Source organism: Lytechinus variegatus, chromosome 3 (assembly GCF_018143015.1).
Source record: "Lytechinus variegatus isolate NC3 chromosome 3, Lvar_3.0, whole genome shotgun sequence".
NCBI lineage: Eukaryota > Metazoa > Echinodermata > Echinoidea > Temnopleuroida > Toxopneustidae > Lytechinus > Lytechinus variegatus.
The window spans coordinates 15,362,418-15,389,198 of record NC_054742.1 but is presented as its reverse complement, the minus strand read 5'-3'; the positions used below and the strand labels follow the sequence as shown (position 1 = coordinate 15,389,198).

The window sequence follows — 26,781 nt, the reverse complement described above, 5'->3', positions numbered from 1 at the left end:
GAGGACGGGTGTCTGTACTAGCCCTGACTCTGGCCTTGCAAGGGTAGGAGCTAAGTAAGACAGGGCACCCTTACTTTCGAATAGAAAGTGAGGTTCAGGCCAGAAACCGACGGTCCCGTCGCCTGGGCGGACGGACCGCGGACGTGATAGGTTGCCCCCTCAAAGCAGCCAAACATTCTCACGAGAGAAGTGCGGCATGCGGTATGTAAGAGATTCTTACCTCCAATCTACGGGCCCGCTTAGGGGGTAGAATGGAGAGAGTTACCGCTGAAGGAGTCGTCGCCGTACGTGGGCTTGACGTAGAGGGCGAATTCGGGAGTAACTGCATAAAAAGGGGAATACCCATGCAGGTAACTCGCCGATGGCTCCCCGGAGTGCGGGTTGGCGAGAGAAGTCTCAATCCGCTCAATACCCGACGCCAGCAATAAGACCGCGGCGGTCTTATAATGACGGAGAACACGAGGATAAGAACCCGTAATGCTCGGGGACGCATAGATGCAGCCTGAACGGATGCAAAGTCCAGCCGTCGGTCACCGAGAGCTTGCCGACATATTGATGCTTGAAAGCCGTATGTCGGAAGCACCTGCATAGAAACGGGGGTCACCGTGTAGGTGAACAGCGTTTCAATAAATGCCCGGTGTGAGAGGACAGGTGATTGCTTGAGCCGCACAGTGCTTAGCAAGGCGGCTGAAGCTGATATGAAGCGTGGGTGAATTACCCGCACTGCTCATGGGAGTATGTGCGACGCCTGACCCACAAATATCGGGAGTCTGGTGACATAATGGAGGGCGATGCCCGTATGTCGATAACACCTGTGTATTAGCGGGGATTTCCCTTGCAGGTGCGTGAGCCGGCGAATCATGAAATCGCCGGTGACTCTCCGAGGTGCAAGATGGCGAATGTCTGCTTAACCTGCCCGGTGCTCGACACGGCGGTTTTAGCTGACAGGGAGCATGAGGATAAAGATCCGTGATGCTCGAGGGCGTTCTGTTGTAACATGAAGTTACGACGCATGGCCATCGGCACAAGAATCAGAAAGAAAGGTCTGCCCGCAAAGTGGGATTAGCGACCTAGACTTTCTTCTTGTTATTCCTCTTCTGTGCGGCCCCCGCCGGGGGGCAGAAGAGAGAACAATCATCGGGAGTCTGGCGACATAGTGGCGGGCGACGCCCGTATGTCGATAGCACCTGTGTATTAGCGGGGATTTCCCTTGCAGGTGCGTGGGCCGGCGAATCATATTGCCGGTGACTCTCCGAGGTGCGAGACGGCGACTGTCTGCTTGACCTGCCTGGTGCTCGACACGGCGGTTTTAGCTGACAGAGAGCATTAGGATGAAGATCCGTGGTGCTCGAGGGCGTTCTGTTGTAACATGAAGTTACGACGCCTGGCCGTCGGCACAAGAATCAGAAGGGAAGGTCTACCCGCACAGCGGGGTTAGCGACCTAGAATTTCTTCTTCTTCCTCTTCTATGCGGCCCCCGGCGGGGGCAGAAGAGGGTATAATGATTGGGAGTCTGGTGACATAATGGCGGGCGACGCCCGTATGTCGATAGCACCTGTGTATTAGCGGGAATTTCCCTTGCAGGTGCGTGAGCCGGCGAAACATGATATTGCCGGTGACTCTCCGAGGTGTGTTGGATGGCCGGTGTCTGCTTGATCCGCTCGGTTGGTAGTACCGTCGGCTGAAGCAGGCAAGCCTGGGGGTAAAAACCCGCAGTGCTGGAGGGCACTCTAGATTAGCTTGAGAAGCTGAGAGGCCTGGCCATCAAAAGAATCAGAGGACAGACCGCCCGACGGAGCGGGGCTTACGTCTGTGGTTCTCCTCTTCTTCTTTTCTTCTTCTTCGGTTGCTCCGGCGCCGGAGCGGAAGAAGGGACAAGAGGCTGGGCTGCGCCTGTCTTCCTCTCCTTAGCTCTCCCACGGGGAGAGCTAGCCGAGCGAGAGGAGGCGTCGGCCGAATCTGACGGCGTCAGATTGAATTGAGAGTCCGACACGGTCGGACTCAGGTGCCTCTTCCGACTAGGGGCTGGTAGCCCTTTGCCGACGCTCCCTAGAGGGGTCTTACACGGCATCGAGCCTAGTCTTTGCCGGGTGGAGAGACCCGTGCTCTCCCCCCGGACTTTAGGTGACCCGATGGCCGGTGGGTCTGACAGCCCTAGAGGAGTCGCCGTTTTCTGTACTAGTGCGACGCTCCCCAATAAGGTTCAGGTTCCGGGACGGAAGCCTTGGCCATCACCGTGCGGGCACGTGGTCGCAAATCCACGGTTCCACCCTTATTAAGCGGGACACGTGAACGCGCGTCCACGGTTCCACCCCTTTGAGAGCCCACGGGGCTCTGACTCTGTTCTCGCTATCTATACTACCTGTGGTGGGGGATAAGACCCCGGTGTCGGGCCCCGAAACAGCAGCCGCCTGAGGCTCTTCAGAAAGAGAGTCCGAAAGGCTCATTATTGCCGTAGGGTGATCTAGTAGTAAGATAGAAAAAAAAGAGAAGCAAAGGGGGTAGGGGGGGGAACAAACCCCAACCCAGAAGACAAGGACCTCAAAAAGCGGACTTTTGAGAGTCAAAAACGGATCTCACAAGGATGATACAAGGTAAAATCCCAGAACAAAGGAAACAGTAATAATTGAGAATTATTAAGAGACACTGTCCCTGAAGTCCGTTAGAAAAATTAATTATTTGATTATCACAACAAGAATCTGCTTCCGCCAAAATTCTGAAAAGAAGGAAGGGGGGAAGCATCTAAAAAGAAGAAAACACTAAGTTTTCTTCTTTTTTTTTTGTTGTTGTTTTGTTGTGTCCACCTGTTCAAAAGAAAAAAAATAATAATTTTTCTTGAGGTGAGGATCAGCTAAGGAAAAAAGGGGAGCAAGATTCCCTTTCTTTTTTTTTTTTTTTATAAACAAGAAGTTTAAGAAAAAAAAATTATAAGTCCAGAGACCGGTAGCTGACTTGAAAAGGAAGGGGGGAAAAACAAAGATAGCTTTCCCGAGAAGGAAGGCCGAGTCAAAGGCGACGAACGCTGACAGGAGACGGCTTCCTAAAAAAAATTCTTGTGAAGGAAAGAAAATAATTTTTTTTTTTTTTTTAATTAATTGAATAATTAATCAATTAATAAACACAAGAACAAAGGATTGATTGAAACAAAAGAACAATCAACTAACTCGAAACAAGAAACAAAGAACTTGAATCGAGGCAAAGGAGCAAGTCAAGAATTAAAAGAATCAATCAATTAATTAATTAATCAATTAACCAATTAATTCAATTAATAAATACAAGAGCAAAGGATTGATTGAAACAAAAGAACAATCAACTAACTCGAAACAAGAGACAAAGAACTTGAAACGAGGCTGGAATACGACGCTCCTAACGTCCTACAGAACCTATCTGTGGAGAAATAAATCAATTAAATTCACGACGAGTCGTATAAACGAAGAAGTCAGTGAATAAAAAGAATTAAAAGGATTAAAAAGGAGCGAAGACAACGCCCGAGCAGGAAGGCGCGGAGCTATGGGGCGGAGAGGTGAAGACAACCCGCCTGTGAGAAACGTATCTTTAAAAAAACAAACTCACGAAGAGGGACAAGAAACGTTAAAATAATATCACGGAAGCTCCGCGCGACGTGATAATCCTATAACAATCTTAGATGAGAGAAAATAAGATTGAAATAAGGGAAGAATTGCACAATAAAGTATCCAAACGGAAAACAGAAATGCAATTTTGAGAGTGTACTTAGCTTGCGACTGCACTCGACCGCAGGCGAAAGTAAAAGAGGAAATGGACGCCAAATTGCGCGACGATCTTGGGATAGTGCGTTGGTAGGGAGATGCAGCGCGCGCGCAGGAAAAATTGTGTACTCTATATTCGGCACGCAGGTTCATCGTAATGAACTAGCAAATCAAATGGGTATATCCCAGTTATTGATGTAAATATGACTTGTGAAGTCAGAGTTAATTTTTCTTATGGGACAGGACAAATATTTGTGTTTATTGAAGAAATTTTAAAAGGGTCAACCTATTCAATGACTGTAACATGTATTAATGACTCACAGGATCAAGACCAAATGGATATGGTACACCACTGTAACAGTACTTGGGATCTAGCATTGCTTGCTTTGTTGATCCTGGATCAAAGTCTCTGCAAAAATAAAATTAATAAATTATTAATCATTACCATTAAAGATGAAAAGGTTTAGATTACACTTGTCTGCTCATTAACATAAAAAGATTTTGAATATTCTATTCAATATGTTTCACATCTGAATCAAAATTCTGAATAAAATGACTTCATTAGCTTCATATCGGAGTTTTACTTACTGGGCCAAAAAGGAGCCAGAATCCATTAAAGCCCCATACGTGTTGTACAATAGAAACCCAGAAGAGTGAAGATTGACATCTATGTTTATAAAAAAAGTTGTGCTTTGCATAGTGTCAACTAAGCACACAAACAGACAGAGCCGCGCCTGTTAGATCTTGCAACCCACTGATTATTTGATATCCTCAGTCCACAGATGTTTTTTCCCCACACCTTAATTATCCAAACTGACAATGATGCATAACATCTTTCATTGTGTCTCATACCACTTGCTTAATCCTAGTCTTTTTATAAAAGAAATAAGGATGTTCAGTTGTGCTTACAAAATCATTAAAAACAGATACAATCAATGATATCCTTGTTCCCCTAAACATTTCAAACATACTTTAGGCATTCAGTTCCATTGGTTGTCCAAGAAGAACCAAATATGTTGAGTGACTTTGAGAAGCAATCATTGTATATCAATCCACCATACATGGAGAAGAGACCCATCAAAAAGATCATATAACGCCCGGCATAGATTGGTCCAAACATCTGTAACATACAAGAGAAATCCATATCAAAGTGTCGTAAGAAATGAATTCAGTGTTATATTTGGCTTATTAGTAATACATGGAATAAAAAGTGTTATCTATCTTACCTGAACAATAAACATAAACATAAATTAGAAATACAAAAAATAATAAAAGCATGCCTATGAAGTCTGCTGTATATTAGCTGTAACTTACACACTCAAACTAATTCATGTATGCTATCTACAATTCAAAATTCTTGTGAACCAACATCTCTAATGCACATGAAAATGACACTGGGAATTTCAGATATTGAAATGGTGACATGACATATGCTCTTGCAACATTTTCTCTCGTCATTTCACTTTCAAACCATCAAGAAAAAAAAAGAGCTCACATTTAATAATTGATCTACCAGTCATTTGTTAATTTTTATGAAGAGCTTCTGAAACACATCCACTGGGTAGGAGACTGAACTTCATATTATCAAGAATAAACTGAGCTACTTACATCATCATTGCCCATGCTGTATTTCAATTTCTTCTCCTTTATAATGAGCCAGAGTCCAAACAATGCTAAGAGTAATCCATGGCCTGCATCACCAAACATCACGCCAAACAGGAATGGGAACGTAATGATGGCAAAGGGCGCTGAATTCAAAATTGGAAGCAAAATAAAGATCATGCCATAAAAATACTGATGAATTCACCATAATCTAGATCTAATCTCAACTAAACTGCACACATTCAAAATTTATGTCCTGCATTTGCCAGATTAAAAACATTTCTCACACCTAAATACTAACATTTTCAAATAATGACATCTATGACCCCAGAATCAAAACAGACCATTGTCACTTAAATATATCAACATGAAGTTTGAAGTTGAACCCTAAGGCGGTTCTAAAGTTATTGCAAGAACAAGATATTTCAATGAATATCATAGCCTCTGTGACCTATAAAATTTTACTCCGAAATCTAATTTGTTGATCACTCATCCAATATGTATATATGTGCAATCACGAGACAGATTTGTATTTGAATCCTCAAACAGTTTTTAAGTAACATAAATTGTGAGAACAAGCTAGTTTCAGTTATATGACCAAAGACCTTTAACCTTATGACCCCCAGATCTTCTCAGATCAAAATCCCTCCCAAATACATACATAAACCAATTTCCCACTTGAACCCTCAAACACTTCTTCACTCTTTATGAAAACATCATATATTTCAGTGTATGTAATGACCTCTGTGATCTTTATCTTTGGCTTCATCATCCCAAAACCTAATCAGATCACTGTCACTAGTAATTTCATACTTTGACCAAGTTGAACTTTCAAATAGTTCTTAGTTATTAAGATATTTCAAGGTATATAATGACCTCATGACCCCAAAACTAACAAGATAAATATCACTTGTATATGTATACATGTACTTTGACCAAGTTTGAAGTTAATCTGTAAAACAATTCTCAGATATGGCGAGAATAAAAATGGGTCACAAAGATTATCTAAAAAAATGCATCCAACTACCACCTAGGATGGGCAGAAGCACTGAAATGTTGATGCCATCAAATGGTGTGACTTTTGGACACACCTCTGAAAAAATATGTGTATCCCCTTTTAACCAATTTTGTTTTCCAATAATATTCTTGTGTGATATTAAGGTACTTGTGTATTAGCAAGGAGTGGAGAGGATTCTCAACTGTAATGCAGTCTCATATAGTTAACATACCAGCAGCTACAGTAGGATTCGATTGCAAAGTTACTATAACAGTACATTTTACACAATGGAGCCCCTATCACTGTTACATGCATACATAGCCCAAGTTTGAACCTACCAGGATTAACCTCCCTGTACGTAGCTACTCCATATGCATCAGTCAACTCCTGAAACCCTAGAGTGAACTTGTTAGTCTTGTTATAAGTAGGAGGGCTGGCGTTTGTTGAGATACGATTCAAGATGGATGGAACGGAGGAGCCACTCTTTTGCTGAAAAAGGGTGATGCAAAAAAAAACCAGACTTTGTACTATCTGTATAAAAATAATTATTCAAGTCATTTATAAGGTTCAATTCTTCGAGACAAATATATTTAGTAGAGTTAACACTCACACAGTGTCATATCAATACTATGCTAACAAGCAGATGTTTCACCAAAGCACAAAAAATATTATACATTGCACTAACAAAAATACAGACATGTCCATCATCATAAAAAAAAAGAAGAAATACAAGTTATATGATCAGGAGAGACAAGAGAGATAAATTATTTAAAGTAATTTGCAATAACTTTTATTCACAATTGTACTTACTGTTCCACGCTGCAATGCCAATCTAATGTCCCCCAGTTCATCGGCTGGACACCAACATTCACCAATCAGACATCGGCTTGTCACATCAAAGTTAAACATGTTGAGGGTATGATAGATGGCCTTCAGCTTCCGTACTTTAATAAACCAAGAAGATAAGTTGACTGCAGCAGAAGCAAGCAATCGCTGACGATGATCATCCATCTGAGCCAAAACCTTCAACAGACACCATCGTACAAAGCAATCAATAAGGGTCTTTATAAAAAGGGGTTTTATTTTTCTTATACGTATTTTTACCTAAATGTGCTCTGTCTCCATGTGAAAACAGTAAATGTATACAGATGCACTCAAACAAGAACATGAAAGAGACTAATGATTAACACTTGGCATTACTGATTCTAAACTGATAATACAGTTATACATACAATCCTAAGATGATACCAATTCCCAACTCGAAACATACTCTTTTTAAGTGTAACCTCAGCCCAAGCCAAATTACAACCAAATCCTAAAACTTGATAAAGCAAATATTAGAACCCACACCTTCTCCAGAGAAATAATTTGATGGAGCAGAAGTTATACAATCAACTGATACTTATTAACGGTTGTATTCTTACAATTTGTAGATCTTGAAGTCGAGTTGCAATCCCTGTTGACATTTCATTTCTTTCATTAAAGTCTTCTGGACATGGGTATTGTGAAGCACGGAACCTACAGAGAAAACAAGTATGTATTAGACATAGACTGCAGCAAATACATTGGTAGCTCACCACTGATGTAAGCAAGTTTCATTATAAAAACAAAACCAAAAACTGCTGTAATACATAAATAGATTAAATCCATCAAACTGGATCAATAGTTTTTACCAACATGGTCACTTGGCCTATACCCACTTTGTTTTTTTTTCATTTAATCCTAGTAATCTACTATCTGGTCTAATCAGCATTTGGCACATTTACCATTTTGTTTTATTTCAAGTTAGGCTACCCAATATCCACTTGGTCTATATTACATGAACTGTTTATGAAACCAAATTTTGACAGAGTGTAAAACAAATAAGTAGACAAAGTGGAAAATGGACCATCTGAGCATAATATTAAATGATAGATACAACTTAATGATGGTTGGACCAAGTGGTATTTAGACCAAATGGTAATTAGACCAAAGTTACAGTATACCAAATGGGGTATGCCATGACTAATGTTTAAACAATCTGAGAGTCAGACCATCTGCCAATACAAACAAACCTTCAATCATAACCTCACATGATAGCAAATGTTATCTAAATATTTCCTCCCATGTTAAAAGTGAAACATCATTGAAACTGCAATGATTGTGATGCTTTCACTTTTAACAAACTTTTAAACAATTTTCTTTCATTTCTGTTTGAGAAAAGAAACTATGTATGAAAACTAACTTCTAAATCCAATCATTTGGAATGCCTAGATTCATTTGTATTCTAATAGCATTCTCTTGTAATAGAAAGTGAACTATATACGTCATACTTAGATTCTAATCACTGGTCAAAACTGAACCATACATATGACATGTTGCAATTTCCGTCTATCATCGTCTCAGAGTTTTGAATTGCTGTCAATTTCTTCTATCAAACCCTTGAAGGAATGCGTAACTCTCAAGGGCGGGGCCACTAGTTGTGTTACTAAGCGTGCAACCACAGGCTCAAGTTTTCATACCTGTGTCAGGACCAGCAGCAGCGCAGCTCGTTTTAATTACAAAATCATATAGTGAATCAAATTAGACTAGTTACAATTGATGTCCTCATGTAACAAATCTTTGTGATTAATAATGAAGCATATAAAACAAATAATCATGGACTGCCCTCTATTCAGATGACAGTGGAAATCATTATTCCCTCGGTGCTTTTCATACCAGCCCTACTATCATCCCTCGACCAAGGCCTCAGGTGGATAGAATGCCCAGTATGAAAAACACCTTTGGAATAATAATTTTCACAGTCATCCTCATAAGTAGTCAATATTTGTATAATATTAACTCACCCTTCACAGATTCTCTTCACTCTCATACCAAGCTGGCTTCCTTGATAGAACAAGATGAAAACGAACTTGTGTATCTCATTGCCCTGTGTACAATCAATACAACAACAAAAATCAAAGTGGTGGGTGTGATGACATACACTCATTAATAATAAACTGCAAGTTTTATGGAATATTAAATGACATGACACATGTTGCTTTAAGTGCAGCTGATAAATCATCCATCGATAAAATGGCTGCACATGTATGATACCTTGTCATTATGCCATTCAGTGTCCACCAAATGTGATATTTCCCATTGCTACATGGACACCATGACAATTTTAAATTTTCTTTTGAAACTATGCATAGCAAATCCGAGGTATTTAGCTACCTTCGGTCAGTCAAATTGCAATAATTTGTCTTTTAGGACCAAATGTAAATATCCCTATGCTACACGGACACCATGTCTATTAAACAGCATTATACACTGTTTTGCTCAATAACTTAATGAAAGATTATGCTAAATGACCCAAAATGGCCCCAAATTTCCAGTAAATTGTATGGTTTTAATACACATGTAAAGCCTGCAATGTATAGTATAATTAGTATTAAATTACGCTGAAATGTCACAATATGGGTCCCAACTTCATGGAAAGACCCATGTACATGTAAAGGTGTGGTACAATCTTATTTTGCTTTAATCCCGCTTTGGAGGGTTGTTTCCAACTTGAATTCTGACAGACATAGTTCCATGAAGACTAGTTACGTACCGTGACTGGATCAGTGAAAGGTTCAAGGATCTCACTATACCGAAGGAAGACATTCCCTCTTGAAACTCTCCATAACATCTGCTCAAATGCTGGAACACGCTCTCTCTCTATCACCCCAGCAATGAAACTGTACATTTAATATGAAATGCAAAACAAATACAAAATACTTTATTATTATCACATTATATGTTGTGTGGGCTGGCACTTGTGATGATGAATTTGGCATTAGATCTGGGCCCCATCTTACAAAGAGTTGCGATTGATCCAATCAACCAAAACTATGGAAAGCCAGCACTGTCAACATCGATTGTGCATGTTTGTTCAAAACGTTTTTAAACTATGATGTATATACATACGTTCATTGTTTTCTGTACATTCTGTACGCTTCTCTTGGTTTACAAAGGACATTGTTCAAATTTCCTGTAGAAAATGATATGACAATGATGGATTTTCATAGAGTTGAGTTTGATCGGTTCAATCTTACCTCTTTGTAATACGGAACCTAGGAGCCCCTCCCCAAAGGAAAGAGGGAGATGGTTATGATACTTGAGCCATGTTAAAACACTGTTTCAAGAAAATATCTATTAAATTCTAACACAAAATAAACATTAGTTTAGGATAATGCTACACTACAGATTTATTTTTATCATGATTTCAGTGTTTTCATTCCATGAATTTATACACTCAAATTTCAAAAGTAATCATTGAATTATTTTTTTTTTTTTGGGGGGGGGTTGGCATGCAAAAATCACAAAAATACTGCACAATATATTTTAGTTACAACATTGTAGGGACAAACAATCAAAATACACATTAGACAATGAATAAATGCCTTAGTCCTCACTTTATTATTCTAATAAATACATGTATATCAGAATAAAATACATAGGATGCTTATACTTACTCTAGAGTGTTATTGTCTCTAGTAGATCCTGTACCAACTTCCTCATCCAGAAGTCTCTGATATTGACCTCCTTCATCATGAAGCTACAAGGAAATCAAAATAAAGAGATATCATCATTCTAGAGCCATTTCATAAAGCTTTTTGTAAGTTACACTTTGTGCACAACCATTGCCCCTTGCTAATGCTTAAATAGATACCCCAATTTTACCCTTTTTACATAATGGGAGTACAATCGCTATAACCCTGATCAACTTTTGAAGAATATTGAATTTCCATTCAGCTGTAGTAGTGAGAAGTTTAATATACAAAGATCAAATTTCAACTTCCTCTGATGTGAAGCAAAATGGTTGGGTATCTGATTTGGGGTTTCAAGCTGTTTGTGAATTTGTGCTTAATTTATAAATATATGTAGCTTTAAGAGTCACCACTCGGGTAGCATTAATATCTATTCAGCGGTTTTCAATCTCATGTTCATACCAAAAAGCAGGATAAATGGATAAACACAAATAATATGGGTCATCTAACAATGAAATACAGGCTACATTGAGTTGATTGAGGGCCTAAAACAAATTTCAAACAAGTCAGTTCATACATAAAAGGTATTCTGATTTGAAATAAACTAGAGAGACTTGAATTCATGCTGCATGAAATAATTTGTAGCCCTGAAATGTAATGAACTCACAAAAATCTTGAGCTTAAGACCTAATCTGACTTACATGGACATGTGCAAAGAAATCCTTAGCATTCTCCAACACACATTGATGTTCCTTCAGCTCTAAATAGTTTCTTTGAAGGACTTCATTGCTCTGGTTTACTTCACGGAGCTCATTCTCAGTCTTCTCACAAGCTGCCTATGTGGGAATAGTCAAACATTTTGTCAGACATTGTTATTGGGAAATTATTTCCTGAAATATTATTCTCATATCGTTTAAAAGAATTCAGAATGATACAACCAAGCAGTGTTGTATACTTGTGGAACATCTAACATCTTATGATATATTCATTTGTCAATTACAATTTTTTTGGAATTCTTTTATTGAATTAAGCAATAATGGAAGTGTGATCTATACATGTAGCTAAATTATTCATCCCAATACTTTCTGTCATCTGTCTTTAGTCGATACATATTAATACTGACCAAATGATGCATACAGCTCATCAAACAATGAAATGATATTGATACCTAATGTTATGTGATGATAAGACATATCTCACATATTCAATAATATACCAATACATGTAACCAATACTTAATCAATACTTCTACAGGAACTTCAACTTTCTTTAGAAAATATCACTAATTCGTTTTCCAGCTAAACTTCTGATGCACACACATTTTATGGGTTTCTTATTGACATTCCTCCTTCTTACTAAAAGGTCCAATCCCTCAATTCAGAGTAAAGTTATGATATACAGATTGTTTTGATCAAGCGTCCAATGTTGACCAACACCTACATGTATAGAGAGAGTCTTGACCAGATCAATAAAAAAGAAGGTCACTTCTAAACTTAAAGTAAACCAAAACCCAAGAAGAGAAGAAATCTTAATGGAAAGAGTAAAATGAGAGGAACAATTTTTAAAAAAGTTTCATAAAAATCGGTTATGAAATAAGCAAGTTATGGACGATTAAAAAGTCTTGTTGTACTTACTCTGTGGATCCTCAAATTGGCAAACGTGCTTCAAAATGGCTGATTTTGTGGACAACTCTCCATTTGTTTTGTACACATATTTTCAGATTTTCCCCTTTATTTTACATATTTCACATTATCTCCTCCTGACCTTGACATACATGGTGTAGATTATATTTTCCCATGACATATGTTGTGCTCAGAAGGAGACAAGATGCAATTTGAAAAATAATGAGCCTTTTGTGTACAAAACAAATAGAGAGTTGTCCACAAATTCAGCCATTTTGAAGCACGTTTGCCAATTTGAGGATGCCCATAGAAAGTACAACTAGAGTTTTCAAACCCCTATAACTTGCTTATTTCATAACCGATTTTGATTAAACTTTTTTTTAATTGTTCCTCTTATTTTACTCGTTCCAATAAGATTACTTCTCTTCTTGGGTTTTGGTTTCCTTTAAGTCAGATTACTGTTTTAGATTGGCTCCAGCATGCAGATATATTGGAGATTGAGTTTAGAGCTACAAAAGAATTTACATTTTATACTACATCAGTTTGCAGAGTTTATATTATATTCATCTTCAGAGTTTTATTAGTCACCATCAGACTCATATTATTTGTCATCATCATCATCAACTTATTTTAAAACAACAACATTACACTAACATTTTTGAAATCACAAATAAGATTTAAGATTTACGTTGCTTTAATGATCACAAGTTTTAAAGTAACATTACTTCCAGCTAATTGACCTTAGGCCTATATTATATAAAACCTTTACTTCTTTTAGGTACAGAAATAGGTAGAACTATCACTGAAGGTGATTAATACCCCCGCTGTTACCATGGCAACAGTTTCCAACAAATGGGAAAAATATGTCTTGCCTAGTATTACCCAAGACCAATGTGTGAGCTGAATATCATGAGAACTGGTTAAGAACTGATGAAGTAGTACAAACTGCAAGATTTTTACCTAATTTGGGGCATATAATATGATTTTACCACATTCTGACACACAAAAAATATGTGTCTCGGCCAAATTTACCTCAAAACTAACGCATGAGCCAAATTTCATGAGAATTAGATGAAAATGAAGTAATTCAACTTGCAAGATTTTCACTCAATTTTCACCATATAATATGTCTTTACCATGGCAACATGATTTCTGACATACACATTTATGCCTTGCACATCTTTACCTCAAGACCAATGTGTGGGCCAAATTTCATGAGAATTTGTTAAAAACTGAGGAAGTACTTCACACTTCAAGATTTTTCCATTAACATACCGCTACCATGGCAACAACATTTCCAACACTTACAAAAAATGTGTCTTGCACATATTTACCCCAACACCAAAATGTTTGCCAAGTTAAATGAAAATTGGTTTAAAAAATGAGGAAGTAGTTCCATGCACAAGATTTGCAACCACCCATACACTTATTCCTATATAACACATTCGAACTTTGTTTTGCAGGGGTATGAATATCATCAAAAATTTAGAGAGTCAAAATAAAAAAATCATTAAACATTAGAATTCAAGTCTACCAGAATATGAAAGAACAACTCATCTTTTCATTAATAACTTGCTGATATCAATTATACCATGCATGACTGTATAAATTCATATGACAGACAAAATGACCTGATTCAATTTTTCAAAATTTTAGTATAATGAATAAGTTGAATAGACTCTGACTATGTCAATAAGGAGAAACAACTCTTTTTTAACCTTACATCCATCAACATGGTCAAACAAAATGGCTAATAAAGGTGAGCGGCCAAGCTCAGCCAAGCTATCATTTAATTTCCATCTCAGCCTCTGGCTGCCCTCTGTACATGTCAAAACTTTGAAAAATTTGAATTTATAACTCAGGTCTTCAATATCAATTTGTTGAGTAATAAAAAGGAACAAGTAAAGCATCAACGTACCTGTATATCTAAAAAAAAAAATTATTCCATTCCAATTAAAGATGAAACAGGAATTTGGTTGCCATTTAAAAGTCACTATTGCATTATAAATGCAAGCAAAGTCCACAACATAGAAAAAGAGTATCATAATAAGATTATGATCCACAAATATAAAGACCATAGAGCATACATTGTTTAATTTCGAGAACAAAAGTGAAACCATTAGCTGTAATTAAGATCATTAGTCCACATTCTTTTCACAGTTTTCATTTATATGGATTTTTCTTTCAAGATATCTATTGAAAATGTTATTCAAATAATGATCTATGGAGTACTTTGAACCATGAAATCATGATACACGAAGTTCTTTAGAGTAATAAATCTAATATTTCATTCATGAGGAACTGCAGTTAATTAAAAATACTATACAAAACAGGATGAATATGGATTCTTGAATACATGCAATTAAATTAATGCCTTCCTCCTATAAACTACATGTTCATCAATATGCTGACATGAACTAAGAATGATGTTGATCCATCACACAGATTTTTATTATCACAACAGGTTATTTTTACATGACATCTATCATCATGGCCCATGATGCAGAGATCAATTATCATATGCATGCAAGAGCAAAGTTTATTCATCTCACAGTCCTACAGTTCTTATGAGAACATGACTGTTTATAATGATAATGACCTTTGATCTTGACATTGTCCCTATATAGTGCAATTCCCCCCCCCCCCCTTATAAACTTAGATAGAAGCCAAAGGTCCTATAACATGTATAATCAAATATTTGTTATATCCTGAAGCTTTTTTTTTTTTTACATTGGTAAAACTCTCTTTAAGAGAATGATGATGTGAATGTTAACAAAAGCTATGCTTAAGAGTACAGTTCCATTTAATTTTTAATTTTTTAAAGTTAATAAAAAATTATTTGCACAAAACTGTATTGTAACTCTTTCAATTGGGGGACTTATTCAGTGTATACTTTTAGTGATATGCACTACATATACATGTATGTCTAGGTAGTACAGAAACCAAGTATGAAGTTTATGTGTCAAATTATTTTTAAGGTATCTTGAGAACAGAATAAAAATAGATAGACAGACAAGACAACCCCAAAACACACCTCTAGCAACCGCTGTCAGTAGGTAAGGGCATTGAAGAAAGGCTCCTTATAATGAATTTTTTTCATCATTATTGGGTGCAGCCAAAATTTATGCCTCAGAAGTTGCACACTTTAATTGAAAATTTAAATCTGATGATTAATCTTGACAATGAACCCTGTCTAATTCTATATTGGATCAATTACTTATTATGATTATGAGCTATGACCTTACTTTGGCCTTTGACTTTGTGACCTGAAACCTTTGTTGCCTTTACTTTGTGACCTCTAATCATACCATCACAACTCCTATTAACATGACCCAAGTTAGATGTTGATTGGCCAATTTGTTGTAAGACAGAAACATCTGCACATATACATGTATGATCCCCGCGATCTTTGACCTCGAATACGCTCAAACTTATTAGAGTGTCACTAACATACAGCCTCACATTTGAAGTTGACACTGAATGTTCTTTCATTTGATATCACACATACAAAAGCAGGACCAACAGATGAAGGACCTGAAAACACATTGTCTGTGACACAAAGCTAGGGTGGGCAGAGGCATACAAATATGTGAAAATTTAATGTAACAAGGAAAACAAGAAAATAATATACACCAATAACAATTCCCCTTTACTTTTTGTACAATTAGGAAATAGAACAGACCCAATAACTACTCACTAAGAGATCTCTAACCATTTTGTACACTGAAAGTTAAAACCAAGTTGTTCCTGCTACCTAACAACACTGCTTCAAATAGTTTGCATCTTATCTAAACTATTTTGTTCATTTTTCCCACAATGATAATGCCAATAAAATCATTCACAAAAAACAGCTAAATGCTTTCTTTCAATCTTAGTGCACTTTAATATCCCTTTCTTCCATACCTCTAGATCAATCATGGCCTTTGGTAGAGGAGCTGGGATGAATGAAAGATTCTCTTGAATTTTGACACCAGCCAACTTCACTTCCTTCTCAATGTAACCTGCATTGAATTGAAAAAAAAATCCAATATCTTTTAACATTATAACAGGTCTTAAAACTGGCATGAAGAAAAGGTAAAATAAAAAGTTAGCATTCAGGACTTGAAGTACAAGAAAAGTAAGATCTGATGATTTTGACAAGAGATTGGGTGTTCATCAAAGATCATGGATGGCTTCTTCCTCTTCTATTGTATTGTTTTTATTCACTACTATACATGTACGTTTCTTTTCTTTTAGGGGGCAATAGAATGAGAAGTTGAGAACACATTGCATTTGCTGTCAAAAGCCTATGAGATGCAAATTAGCATGGGTCTTGATACATTTACATTTCCATTAATTAGACAGATATTTTTAACTTGGGTTAGAATAAATACAGTGGTCATTTTATCTATATTGAAAACCAGGAATGTGTGGAAGCACACTAAATTTTTGTTTTTTTCCTTGGCAAATATTGTACTTTATTGTATGAGTGTACATGAACTAGATCAACATGTTGCGTCATGGATAGTAAGGATGTAGGGTCTGTAAGGGGTAGTTTCGGTCTTTAAAAGGTGTCAGTTAAAGTTGTTGTGAGCTGTGGCAGAGAGGCTTAGTCAGTTTAATAGACATGTATGCATAATTGCAAATTAAATACAAAAGTCTAATAGAGCTCTGTATATGAAGCTAGTCTGTGTACAAGTCACAATCCTAGTGTTGAGCTAATATTTTAATTCACTTTCCTTCCTGAAGTACTGGTCAATTCTCAGAATACTATTCTGCTCCAGCCTATGCACAGGCATTCTTATATTTTAAAAAAGGATCACATTCAAAACTAGAAATTCATTCAATATGATTACCCTAAAAATAATTTGTTTAAGTCATCAGTTGCTGATATATGTTAAAGCTTTAGAACAACAAGTGGAATGCCTCTGGCCGTCTCACCTGCATCACGCGGTTCAATATAGCAGCAGTGCTGACTTTGAATACTACTCTAACTCACACAAGATGTTCAGTGATACATGGTTACTCTTATGTCCACTTTTTATGAACGAGACCAATAAACTTACAGAGATATGATGGTTATTCACCAAAAAACCCCAACATAGCCAAAGTTCATTGACCTTACATGACCTTTGACCTTGATCATGTGACCTGAAACTCGCACAGGATGTTCAGTGATACTTGATTACTCTTATGTACAAGTTTCATGAATCAGATCCATAAATTTTCAAAGTTACGATGGTAATTCAACAGATACACCCAATTCGGCCAAAGTTCATTGACCTTTGACCTTGGTCATGTGACCTGAAATGCGTACAGGATGTTCAGTGATATTTGATTACTCATATGTCCAAGTTTAATGAACTAGACTAATAAACATTCAAAGTTATGATGGTAATTCAACAGATACCCCCGATTCGGCCAAAGTTCATTGACCCTAAATGACCTTTGACCTTAATCATGAGACCTGAAACTTGCACAAAATATTCAGTGATGCTTGATTACTATTATGTCCAAGTTTCATGAATCAGATCCATAAACTTTCAAAGTTATGATGGGAATTCAACAGATATCCCCAATTCGGCCAAAGTTCATTGACCCTAAATGACCTTTGACCTTGGTCATGTGACGTGAAACTCATGCAGGATGTTCAGTGATACTTGATTAACCTTATGTCTAAGTTTCATGAAATAGGTCTATATATTTTCTAAGTTATGATGACATTTCAAAAACTTAACCTCAGGTTAAGATTTCGATGTTGATTCCTCCAACATGGTCTAAGTTCATTGACCCTAAATGACCTTTGACCTTGGTCATGTGACATGAAACTCTAATAGGATGTTCAGTAATACTTGATTAACCTTATGGCCAAGTTTCATGAACTAGGTCCATATACTTTCTAAGTTATGATGTCATTTCAAAAACTTAACCTCAGGTTTAGATTTGATGTTGACGCCGCCGCCGTCGGAAAAGCGGCGCCTATAGTCTCACTTGCTTCGCAGGTGAGACAAAAATGGAACTAAATATTTAGTTGTGCAGCAATTCAAAGAGCTGAAAACAAATGGTTCTTTTATCAAAAAAAATATTCTGTGTGAGTAAAAAACTTGAGACCTCACAAATCCTCGCCGAAAATTGACACGCAGGTTGTTTACGACATAATCTACAAAATTATTTCATGCAACTTGCTGTTAAATGATGCTTCTTTATGCATATCGGTACAAGTATGCAAAATCATACTTCGTCATCTGACTACCTAAATAAATGTCTAAATGTCCTAATTTTGAAGCAGAAACTCTTTATGGTGTTCTTAGCAAATGTACAGCGCGTTCCCAAAAAATGTCCCTCTGACATAGGGCTGAATTAATTCTAAAATGTAGTAGTATTCTCAAATAAATGTTCATGAGTGGAAAGCTCAACTCGTGATCTACCTTCTATAAAAATTTCATTGGTGGCGCTTCAGCGGTTTTGAATACACACTCTGTTACGTAACAGTGGTGCATTTTAGCCCATTCCAAGTTTGCAGCATTGACGCATTTCTGCATTGTCTATTGCATATTAACCCCATTTCTACATCCAGGATCTGAGTAGGGACATTTCCCTAATCATATCCAGGTTCATCAAATCATACACTTGGGCATGTTCTGAATGACAAGAAACATAAAAATTAAGTTTGTTTGATGATTGATAAGGGGAATCAGTGCACCAACTTGAAAGAAAGTGTGAATGATGGATGAGTAAAATAAGCTGCAAAATAAAGGGGAATCCACAAGTTAATCACCCTTTGCGAAAATGAACTTCACCAGAGAAATATTTGGCATTTCTTTTTTAAAAGTTACATTGAATTAACTTAACCTCAGTAGCTTATCAACTAAAAAAAGTAATGAAAACAAAATGCAGTATTAGGCATGAATTAGGCATGAAACAGACTTGACCTGTTGTCCTAATCATTGTGCATCTCCTGTTATCAAACATGAAATGGACTGTCAAATATTGTCTTTGCCTTTCTGAAGATGCTCAAGGTTGTGATTTGATGAGCCTGGTAAGATCATGGAGTTTTCCCTGGTCAGATCAGGGAATTCCTTGGTCAGAATGTTCAAAAGGGGTTGATATGCTAGAAAATGCAGAACACACAACAGTGCTGCATACATGCAAACTTGGAATGGGCTGAAAAGCACCACTGTTACATATAGACTGTGTTTTCAAAATCACTGAAGCAAGACCAATGAAATTTCTATAGAAGTTAGAACATGATATGAGCTTCCTAATTCCATAAATTTCATTGAGAATAATTTTTATTTTTTGAAGTAATTTAGCCGCATATCAGAGGGACATTTTTTTGGGGACGTGCTGTACATTAAAAAATTGTGATATATCAGATCAATCTCTAATATGTATTATATTGTTTATTGCAAATTCTTAATGTATTTCTCTGTTTTTAACCTTTTGTTTTTCGATGAAATTTGTTGGGGACTCTTTTGAGATCATAAACAGCATTAAATAAATAAATTTAGGCAAGTAAAACTAAGAATAATCATACATTTATGGTTTTTGGTAGAAAATAAAATTTGCATTTACATTGCACGCGAAATAACAGTTTTGAGCAATTTAGGGTCCAACATGCACTTACAAATTATTGTGTAAATTTATAACCATGTACCCGGGTGTCGAAAGACTTGAAAGTAAAAAATCAACAAGCAGCGCGGTCAAAAAATTTTGTGCAGCGAAAATATTGCGTGAATCATTGAGGCCCCCACCTACATGTAGATAGGGTTAACATATCAAGTTTTGAAGTCAATATACAATACACATTTCAGCTCAGACATCAAACTTTCATTTTGCTTGATTTACTAATTGATTTTTTTTAAGTGCTCTGGAAAATGTCAGTTTAAAGGTCAAGTCCACCCCACAAGAATGTTGATTTGAATATTTATAGAAAAATCAAACAAGCATGACGCTGAAAATTTCATCAAAATTGGATGTAAAATAAGAAAGCTGGCATTTCAAAATTTCGCTTATTTTTCACAAAACAGTGATATGCACAACTCAGTGACATGCAAATGAGTCAGTCCATGATGTCCATCACTCACTATTTCTTCTTTTTTCTATAGTTTGAATTATACAATATTTCAATTTTTCAATTATGAAAAATAAGGATCATCTTGACTGAACCATATAGTATTAAACAATGCTAATAACACATGTTCAGGGAGTAATTAATCGTTGTTTCACTTGATAATGAGGAGAAAATTTGAATATTTCATATGATGAAATACAAAAGAAATAGTGAGAGGATGACGTCATCAGTATTGTCATTTGCATCAGGATGTGCATATAACTGTTTTGTGAAATTAAGCGAAACTTTAAAATGTCACAACTTCCTTATTTTACATCCCATTTTGATGAAATTTTCAGAATTATGCTTGTTGTATTTTTCTCCTTTTATTCAAATCAACTTTTGTTGGGGTGGACTTGTCCTTTTAATTGTCTGAATATCAATATTTTCAGCTCGCGCTGCATGCTAGCATTATTTGATTTGTCAAGTACATTGTTGTCGTGGGTATACAGTAAAGTTCTCAAAATATCCCTTTTTAGGTTTGCTAATACATAGACCTATCAGCTAATGCTGCATGCTCACAATTTGATCAGTGAGTTATGTATACCTCTATATAATAATATCATTATAACATCAATTCTATAACAAAAATTCCCTTTTCACGATAGGTTAAAATAAAAAATTTGGCTTGTGATTTGTGCTCGCATTCATTGTTAAAATATATAACCCATGCATCCTATTCATAACTATAAAAGTGCTTATAATGTCTAGTTTTCACGCCTAATATCAACAAATTTCATTCTCTCATTAGACCTATTAACATCTTCATGAAATCATCCTAATTACCAGAATAGAATATCGACAAGTTTCATATTGCACCTAAAAAGAGGAATAGGAAGATATTCATTTTTATATGATGACAAAATGTCCTTAGAATATCCAAGTCTTGAGTCAACATAATAATTAAAAATTATCGACCATTTATTAAATGCGATCCACATCCAATCCACAATTTTCCTACAGTGCTTAAATTTACCTTTTCAGACCAGAATATCAAATATTTTCAGCTCACGCTTTGCGTTCGTATTATCGATTTTCATGATAAAAAGTATTCAGAATGCCAAGATTCCTGGTATAAGTGTAAAATATGCACATAATGTTAATTAAGATATTCAGCTTGTTCTTTATTCAAAATGTGCTTAAATTATCCAGTTTCCGATCAGAATATCAAAAATTTTCTGCTCGCATTATGCGCTTGCATTTTTAATAAAGGAAGATACCCATCCTTTTCATTATTCACACAACATGAATAGGGTGTCTCGTTTTAAGGTCTGAAATATCAATGTTTTCTGCTCGCATCAATTGTTTAGTTACATCCCCTTCATGATTATAAAAATTGCTTAGAATGTCAATTTTTTAGGTCAGAATGTGAAAAATTTTCAGCACGCACTTTGCGCTCGCATTATTTGATTGTTGATATGTATCTTTATCCGGACTAACTGCAAAGAGTACTCAACAGGTCTGTTTTCGATCAGGCCAGAACATCCAGCACTCGAGGTAATTATCATACCCATCTTGATCAGGATCACAAACAATGCCAGAATGTTCAATTTTCGCAACAAAATGCATGAAATTTCAAAAACATTTAACCTCGTAATTGCACTTTTTAAATATGGCTTATGAGATTATTACATATTTAAGGCAAGTCACATTCATTGCAGTCATGCCTTACTTTGGCACAAATCAAAATATACATCACTGGAATAAATACCAACTGATACCACTTGAGATTTATCACACACTGCACAAATATGGTATCAAATTACTTGGGAGAAAATACTCTTTCCAACCATATGTAATTATGTATTCATGACATATTTTTCCTTAAAAAAGATTTGTGAGGTGTCAAGTATATTTTTTTAAGTATACAGTAAAATGTATTAGTGCTCTCAAGAAATAAAGCTAGACTTTGATAGTAAAAAGTTTAAATGAAATTACTTACGTATTTTTCGTTCCATTTCATCACAGCGACGTACCTCACTAACAAATTTCCGGTGGAAGGCACTCACATTAGGGTTAAGCTTTTTAAAAGTTAAAGATAAAGATAAAAACTTATGTTGAATGAATGAGGGCTATATTGTTTTTGTTCCTTACTCAGTAAAAAAATAGAATCTAATGTCAACTTGGTGCCCATTATTTTAACAAAATATCTTACCATCAGCTGCAATCACACATATACCCTTTTTAGACAGGCTAAAATTTCCTTAACCCCGTACTATTGGTGGGGCTAGATGGCAATTTAGCCCCACCTATAGTACGGGGTTAAGCTTAGCCCACTTTCGTTTTACACAGCATTTTTGCAAAGTGGGCTAACCCCACCTATAGTACGGGATTATTTGGCCCTGCAAAAAAAGCAGGGTTATCCCACCAATTGCGGTGCTAAGAGCAATAGTACAGGGTTAAGATCGCATGTGTAAAACGAAAGTGGGCTAAGCGCTCCCATTCATGCCCCACAACAGAGCCGGCCCTGTTGTCCAATCAGAGGTAAGTATAATGAATATTCATGAACAGCGATCACGGCGATGAAAAAAAAAGCGCGCGCCAGAAGTCAGCGATTTTGGATATGACCCGAATGACCCCTCAGTGCGCTCGTGAATATTCATGAGCTACCAATAGTCCGGGGTTAGCGAGTTTCGTGTGTAAAAGCAAGCATTCCTTATCCGGGGTTAGCAAAAACAATTTGGCATGTGTGAAAAGGAAAATAAATAGTACGGGGTTAAGGATAGTACGGAGTTAGTGATAGTCCGGGGTTAAGAAAATCCTGTGTAAAAAGCCTAATAAATTACCAGAGAGTAAAACTGCTTGATATGGTAGTGATACTAACAATCGTTCTACAAATGATAATGAAATATAATGATGACAGAACTATATCACTAAATCCAAATACTAACACTTATAATGATTAGTTAAGGCCTGGTCACACCGCCCGAGCGTTGTTGGAGCGGTCGTGGAGCGGTAGGGAAAGAAGGTCGAATTTCGCTCACAAAATTGGGGAAAAAAATATTAAAACAAAAAAACAAAAAAAACAAAAACAATTGAAATCGAAAATGGTTAACGGCAGCGAGCGGTGATGATTTTTTTTCTCCTGTCCACGACCGCTCCAACAATGCTTGGGCGGTGTGACCAGGCCTTTAATACTAGCAACAATATTTGTATGACAACTAATAATAACAATAAGATTATATAAAATAAACAGCCTAAATCCTAAAAATCGGAAATCCACAGTACAATGTCATAGATCCATCATCAGAACTTACATCTCTGAACTGGACTAGTCCCAATTCTCCTAATTCTGATACGCACGAGTATGCTGCCTCAGACTGTACAAACAGCTGAGCCAAGCACATCTTCTCTCCTCTAAACAAAGATCCCATCTTCAAGTCTTAGTCAGCCCTGCTGGTGCCTCCCTATAACCAGGCCTGTGAGTGAAGGTTAAAAAATAATCTGAAAAAAGGAGAGGGAGATTAAAAAAAGGGGGAAAATAGAAGAGAAAGAAAAAAAAAAGAAGAGAAAATGGAGAGAAGAGGGGGAAGCCCCTCCCGAATATACGCATGCATCCCTCTCTTGTGATATAATAAACGATGTCACGGACTTGCAAGACAAAATTGCCTTCGTGAAACGGAAAGCGCTGATTTTTCGCCAATCTTCCTATCTCGGAAGAATATAACCCAGGGAACTCCCGCCCGCATAGCGGGCGGGAGCCCAGGATCTTACATGTAAAGGCATACTCACCTGACAAGCGTGAAGTATGGTCAAAATAATTCTCCGAATAAATAGTTAAAACAGAAATAAAGCACTTACCATGATTATATGGATGATGGTCTAACGAGTGGCAGTTTTTCTGACATCTGGGCACAGACTGGAACCTCAAAAAACGAAAAGTTCTCTCCTTCCACCCCCGTCTCGATCGGCCATTTTGTTACAATTCATAACAAAAATGGCCGATCGAGACGGGGGTAGGAGAGAACTTTTCGTTTTTTGAGGTTCCAGTCTGTGCCCAGATGTCAGAAAAACTGCCACTCGTTAGACCATCATCCATATAATCATGGTAAGTGCTTGATTTCTGTTTTAACTATTTATTCGGAGAATTATTTTGACCATACTTCACGCTTGTCAGGTGAGTATGCCAAATTGCACGTAAGATCCTGGGCTCCCTGGGTTAGGAAGAATGGTCCTAGGACGTTCATACGTATCACTCATCTCGTCATGCAACAGGCTCCTGGGAAGTGGGAGTTGCATGACAGCCAAAGTGAGTCACCGTTTTTGTCCTCTTTAAGTTTATTTTTTCCCCGTTTTCATGCATTTCAGGCCAAAACGGAATAATAATCTTTACTTTTGGTCCAGTTCATGCAGTTCTTTTCATACCCGGTAATTTTTATGAAATAAAGACAAGAAAAATCAATGAGCCCTGTCTGGGGGATTTTGCATTGTTTACCCCCCTAATGGCAGCTACGTACGTTTTTTGGTCACGCATGGCATCCACTTGTCAATTATCATTATAATAAATAAGTATTCTATTAAAAAATCAGAATATTCAACTAAAACAATGTCGAAATCGCTTAGTTAATTCAATTTTTATGTCGCGGACAAGGGTCTCTTTCGTTGAAATAACGATGAAAGGTGTCTCTAACTCTAACAGGACATCGAGTTCTAAATAAGGGAAATAATGAAAATTTCAATTTTATCCACTTTATTTGTGAATCTTTAAATTTTTGGTGCATTACAGGCGAAAACGGAATAATAATATCTTTATTTTTGGTCCAGTTCATGCAGTTCTTTTCAGTTTTCATACCCAATTTTTATGAAAGACAAAAAAATCAATGAACCCTGTCAGGGGGATTTTGCATTGTTTACCCCCTTATCAGTAGAGGCGCACGGCCAATATGGGAGACTCTCTCCAATAGGGGAGACAATCTCCCACATTGGAGACTTGCTTTGCAAAAGGACAAAAGAAACAACACCAACAAAAGCATGATTTTTTCCACCCAAAATTTTGTCTCACTGAGGTCATAAGCCCATTTGTTTTGTGTGTGATTGACAACAAAAATCCTTATCAAAACAAAAGTAGACGGTGAATTTTTAAAGTAGACGGTGAAAAGGGGTAATTTGTCATGAGGAATCTGCTTATCACATTTTTATTTGCCGCCAAGGTAATCCTTTTGCCGCAAATGTAAACAAAGGAAATTAGTCTCCAAAACTGGAGACTGTCTCTGAAATTGGATACCCAAATTCTTTACAAAAAACTCTGATATTGGAAATAATTTCCCACATTGGAGACAGTCTCCAATATTGGCCGTGCGCCTCTACTGCTTATGGCAGCTACAATACGTTTTTTGGTCACGCATGGCATCCGCTTGTCAATGAAAGTTTTGGTGCATTTCAGGCGAAAACAGAATAATAATATCTTTATTTTTGGTCCAGTTCATGCAGTTCTTTTCAGTTTTCATACCCAATTTTTATGAAAGACAAAAAAAATCATACCCAATTTTTATGAAAGACAAAAAAATCAATGAACCCTGTCAGGGGGATTTTGCATTGTTTACCCCCTTATGGCAGCTACAATACGTTTTTTGGTCACGCATGGCTTCCGCTTGTCAATGAAAGTTTTGGTGCATTTCAGGCGAAAACGGAATAATAATATCTTTATTTTTGGTCCAGTTCGTTCATGCAGTTCTTTTCAGTTTTCATACCCAATTTTAAGACAAAAAAAATCAATGAACCCTGTCAGGGGGATTTTGCATTGTTTACCCCCTTATGGCAGCTACAATACATTTTTTGGTCATGCATGGCATCCGCTTGTCAATGAAAGTGCCCCCTCCGGCCTCCCCCCCCCCCCCCCCTCAGGCCCCCGGTACCATACCATTGGCATTACCAGACAACCGGCTCGGCCGGCCCGTGCAAACTCGAGTCCGAATCAAACGCCGTCATGATCATGTACATGATGTATGTAGCATCGCGTGTCACGCTTGTCGGTGTATCTCAAGCAATCTACCAATTAATTAAGTAACTTCTACCCGAGCTAGTTCTCACCTAACCACCTTACCTTCTCTCTGACAGTGTCTGAATTTCAATTAATTCCGTGTTTTTACGTGGAGTATCTTCGTCGACTGCAATTCTTTTTCTTCGTTGACACTCGCGGTCAGCTGACTTGCAATCACGTTTGATCACGTGATCTGAGCTGATCTGACTAGACTACGGGGTAGTCTGCTCGAGCCGGCCGGCCCGGCCCCTTGTTATGAGCGAGCGC

At 37.1% G+C, this 26,781-nt stretch overlaps 1 protein-coding gene across 3 annotated transcripts in view; it reads right to left on the bottom strand.

The window, feature by feature from the left end:
• The window catches only part of LOC121410313 (V-type proton ATPase 116 kDa subunit a1-like), a 38,762-nt gene extending 12,025 nt beyond the window's left edge, over positions 1 to 26,737 (bottom strand). The window contains exons 1-14 of one of the 3 annotated variants that reach the window (XM_041602317.1): positions 26,565 to 26,737; positions 23,792 to 23,953; positions 22,477 to 22,555; positions 16,346 to 16,443; positions 11,522 to 11,656; positions 10,806 to 10,888; positions 9,902 to 10,028; positions 9,153 to 9,235; positions 7,752 to 7,845; positions 7,138 to 7,350; positions 6,666 to 6,816; positions 5,337 to 5,476; positions 4,700 to 4,848; positions 4,050 to 4,137 (exon numbers count right to left, since the gene is read on the bottom strand). In XM_041602317.1, coding sequence (XP_041458251.1) covers positions 4,050 to 4,137; positions 4,700 to 4,848; positions 5,337 to 5,476; positions 6,666 to 6,816; positions 7,138 to 7,350; positions 7,752 to 7,845; positions 9,153 to 9,235; positions 9,902 to 10,028; positions 10,806 to 10,888; positions 11,522 to 11,656; positions 16,346 to 16,443; positions 22,477 to 22,555; positions 23,792 to 23,908 — 1,557 coding nt within the window. In that variant the 5' untranslated portion in view covers positions 23,909 to 23,953; positions 26,565 to 26,737. Of the gene's footprint in view, positions 1 to 4,049; positions 4,138 to 4,699; positions 4,849 to 5,336; positions 5,477 to 6,665; positions 6,817 to 7,137; positions 7,351 to 7,751; positions 7,846 to 9,152; positions 9,236 to 9,901; positions 10,029 to 10,805; positions 10,889 to 11,521; positions 11,657 to 16,345; positions 16,444 to 22,476; positions 22,556 to 23,791; positions 23,979 to 26,564 lie in introns of all 3 variants that reach the window. The other 2 variants (XM_041602316.1, XM_041602315.1) reach the window with 2 other exon arrangements.
• Positions 26,738 to 26,781: the final 44 nt, after the last annotated feature.